General features: G+C 41.2%; 1 protein-coding gene across 1 annotated transcript; it reads right to left on the reverse strand.

Moving 5' to 3' along the window:
• Nucleotides 1-255: 255 nt before the first annotated feature.
• Nucleotides 256-1,955, reverse strand: LOC108298597 (elongation factor 1-alpha 1-like). The gene has a single exon (XM_037735847.1). It carries the CDS (start codon nucleotides 1,778-1,780, stop codon nucleotides 536-538), a length of 1,245 nt encoding a protein of 414 aa, XP_037591775.1. The 5' UTR covers nucleotides 1,781-1,955; the 3' UTR covers nucleotides 256-535.
• Nucleotides 1,956-3,639: the final 1,684 nt, after the last annotated feature.

The following is a 3,639-nucleotide window of genomic DNA, read 5'->3' on the forward strand; positions in this document are numbered from 1 at the left end:
TTGTTCGTTCACCTCAGGACGTTGCATCTATGTTTAGATTCATCGGGTTAGAAAGACGTTTCTTCTAAAAGCTGAGTTTGGATATTCCTGAGTGAATGGGAGTATTGGGTGTAATGAGAAATATCGGGCTCTAAAACAAAAACGGATTTATCTAGCAGAATGACTGTCAAGGTGTATATTCAGCTTATAGAGTTAAATAGATGTGTGAATGTAGCAGTTCAGAAACCCTTTCTTTTTTTTTTTTTTTAATTAAACTTTTTTAATGGGTCTCAAAATTTTGTGACAAATTTTTGGTCGTTTCCATTAAAAAGTACTGATTATAAAACCTAATAGCTTAAAACTACCGCAAGCAAAAAAGAAAACCAAAGTGGTCCACAAAACATTCTCTTTTCCTTCTGAAGGTTTTACGATGCATTGTTATCATTAACCAGTCTTTTACTACTAAACTCAAATGACCATTTGAAACAAACAGTTCTGAGACCGTTCTTCCTCCCCCACTGATTAAGACTGAGGAGGCAGGTATTAGGGATAATATTCATTTAGCCTTCTCAACTTTCTGGGTAGACTTAGTGACCTTGCCAGCTCCAGCAGCCTTCTTGTCCACTGCTCTGATGACACCCACAGCAACCGTCTGTCTCATATCACGAACAGCAAAGCGACTGAGAGGTGGATAGTCTGAGAAGCTCTCAACACACATGGGCTTTCCAGGAACCATATCAACAATGGCAGCATCACCAGACTTCAAGAATTTAGGGCCATCTTCCAGCTTTTTACCAGAACGGCGATCAATCTCTTCCTTCAGCTCAGCAAACTTGCAGGCAATGTGAGCCGTGTGGCAATCTAGTACAGGGGCATAGCCAGCACTGATTTGACCTGGATGGTTCAGGATAATCACCTGAGCAGTGAAGCCAGCTGCTTCCATTGGTGGGTCGTTTTTGTTGTCACCAGCAACGTTGCCACAATGAACATCCTTGACAGACGCATTCTTGACATTGAAGCCCACATTGTCCCCAGGAAGAGCTTCACTCCAATATTCATGGTGCATTTCAACAGATTTCACTTCAGTTGTAACATTGACTGGAGCAAAGGAGACCACCATACTAGGTTTGAGAACACCAGTCTCCACTCGGCCAACAGGAACAGTACCAAAACCACCAGTTTTATAGACATCCTGGAGAGGCAGGCGCAAGGTCTTGTCTGTTGGACGAGTTGGTGGTAAGATGAAGTCCAGAGCCTCAAGCAGCGTGGTTCCACTGGCGTTGCCATCCTTACGAGTGACTTTCCAACCCTTGAACCAAGGCATGTTAGCACTTGGCTCCAGCATGTTGTCACCATTCCAACCAGAAATTGGCACAAATCCTACTGTGTCGGGGTTGTAGTCAATTTTCTTAATGTAAGTGCTGATTTCCTTAACGATTTCCATGTATCTCTTCCGGCTGTAGGGTGGTTGAGTGGAATCCATTTTGTTAACACCAACAATTAGTTGTTTTACACCTAGTGTGTAAGCCAGGAGGACATGCTCCCGGGTCTGCCCGTTCTTGAAGATACCAGCTTCAAATTCACCAACACCAGCAGTGACAATCAGGACAGCACAGTCAGCCTGAGATGTCCATGTAATCATGTTTTTGATGAAGTCTCTGTGTCCTTGAGCATCAATGATAGTCACGTAGTACTTGCTGGTCTCGAATTTCCACAAGGGGATATCAATGGTGACACCACGTTCACAATCGGCTTTCAGTCTATCCAAGATCCAGGCATACTTGAAGGAGCAGTTTTCCATATCTGCAGCCTCCTTTTCAAATTTCTCAATGGTTCTTTTGTCTATGCTACCGTATTTGTAGGTTAGATGGCAGTAGTTGTGGACTTGCCCGAATCTACATGTCCAAAGATGACAACGTTGATATGAGTTTTTTCCTTTCCTATTTTGGCTTTTAGGGGTAATTTTCACGACACCTATGTTCTGGCAGCAAACCCGTTGTGAAAATCCAGAAACCCTTTCTTTGGAGAATCTAGAAAGAGATATTTCCAGTCACATACAGCGGGAACATAAGGCACATAAGAACTAGTGGTATATCGCATGTAAACCACAGGAGAAACGTCTCTTTCAAACTGCTCTACTGTGTGTTCGTTCACCTTAGGAAGTTGCATCTATGTTTAGATTCAGCGAGTTAGAAACACGTTTCTTCTAACAGCTGCGTTTGGATATTCCTGAGTGAATGGGAGTTTAGGGTGAAATGAGAAATATCTGGCTCTAAAACAAAAACGGAGCTGTCTACCAGGTTGATTGTCAAGGCGTATATTCAAATTACAGAGGTAAAAATATGTGTGAATGTAGCAGTTCAGAAACCCTTTCCTTGGAGAATCAGGAAAGAGATATTTCCAGCCATGTACAGGCACATAAGAATTAGCGGAATGATCGCATGTAAACCACAGGAGAAACGTGTCTTTCAAACTGCTCTACTGTGTGTTCGTTCATCTTAGGAAGTTGCATTTATGTTTAGATTCAGCGAGTTAGAAACACGTTTCTTCTAACAGCTGCATTTGGATATTCCTGAGTGAATGGGAGTATAGGGTGTAATGAGAAATATCTGACTTTAAAACAAAAATGGAGCTGTCTACCAGGTTGATTGTCAACGTGTATATTCAAATTACATAGTTAAACACATGTATGAAAGTAGCATTTTAGAAAACCTTTCGTTGGAGAATCAAGGAAGAGATATTTCCAGGCATATACAGGTGCCAAAGAATTAACGGTAGGATCGCGTCTAAACCGCAAGAGAAACGTCTCTTTGAAACTGCTCTGCTGTGCGTTCGTTCACCTTAAGAAGTTGCATCTATGTTTAGATTCAGCGAGTTAGAAACACGTTTCTTATAAAAGCTGCGTTTGTATATTCCCGAGTGAATGGGAGCATATTGTGTAATGAAAATATCTGGTGATAAAGCAAAAACGGAGCTACCCAGCAGAATGATTGTCCAGGTGTATATTCAAGTTAAAGAGTTAAAGAGACGTGAGAACGTAGCAGTTCAGAAACCCTTTCTTTGTGGAATCCAGAAAGAGATATTTCCAGCCATTTATAGGCACATAATAATTAGCGGTAACATCGCATAAAGCACAGGAGAACATCTCTTTCAAACAGCTCTGCTGTGTTTTCGTTCGCCTTAGGAAGTTGCGTCTATGTTTAGATTCAGCGAGTTAGAAACATGTTTGTTCTAAAAGCTACCTTTGGATATTCCCGAGTGAAAGGGAGCATATTGTGTAATGAGAAATATCTGGCTCTAAACGAAAAACGGAGCTATATAGCCAAATGATTGTCAAGGTGTGTATTAAACTTACAGAATTCAACAGATGTGTGAATGTAGCAGTTCAGAATCCCTTTCTTTGGAAAATCTAGAAAGAGATATTTCCAGCCATATACAGGCACATAAGAATTGGTGATAAGATCGCGTCTAAACCACAGGAGAAACGTCTCTTTCAAACTGCTCTGCTGTGTATTCGTTCACCTTAGGAAGTTGCATCTATATTTAGATTCAGCGAGTTAGAAACACGTTTCCTGTAAAAGCTGTGTTTGGATATTCCTGAGTGAATGGGAGTATAGGGTGTAATGAGAAATATCTGGTTGTAAAACAAAAATGGAGCTA

The sequence above is a fragment of the Cebus imitator genome, unplaced genomic scaffold (genome assembly GCF_001604975.1).
Source record: "Cebus imitator isolate Cc_AM_T3 unplaced genomic scaffold, Cebus_imitator-1.0 Scaffold1008, whole genome shotgun sequence".
NCBI classification, from domain to species: Eukaryota; Metazoa; Chordata; class Mammalia; order Primates; family Cebidae; genus Cebus; species Cebus imitator.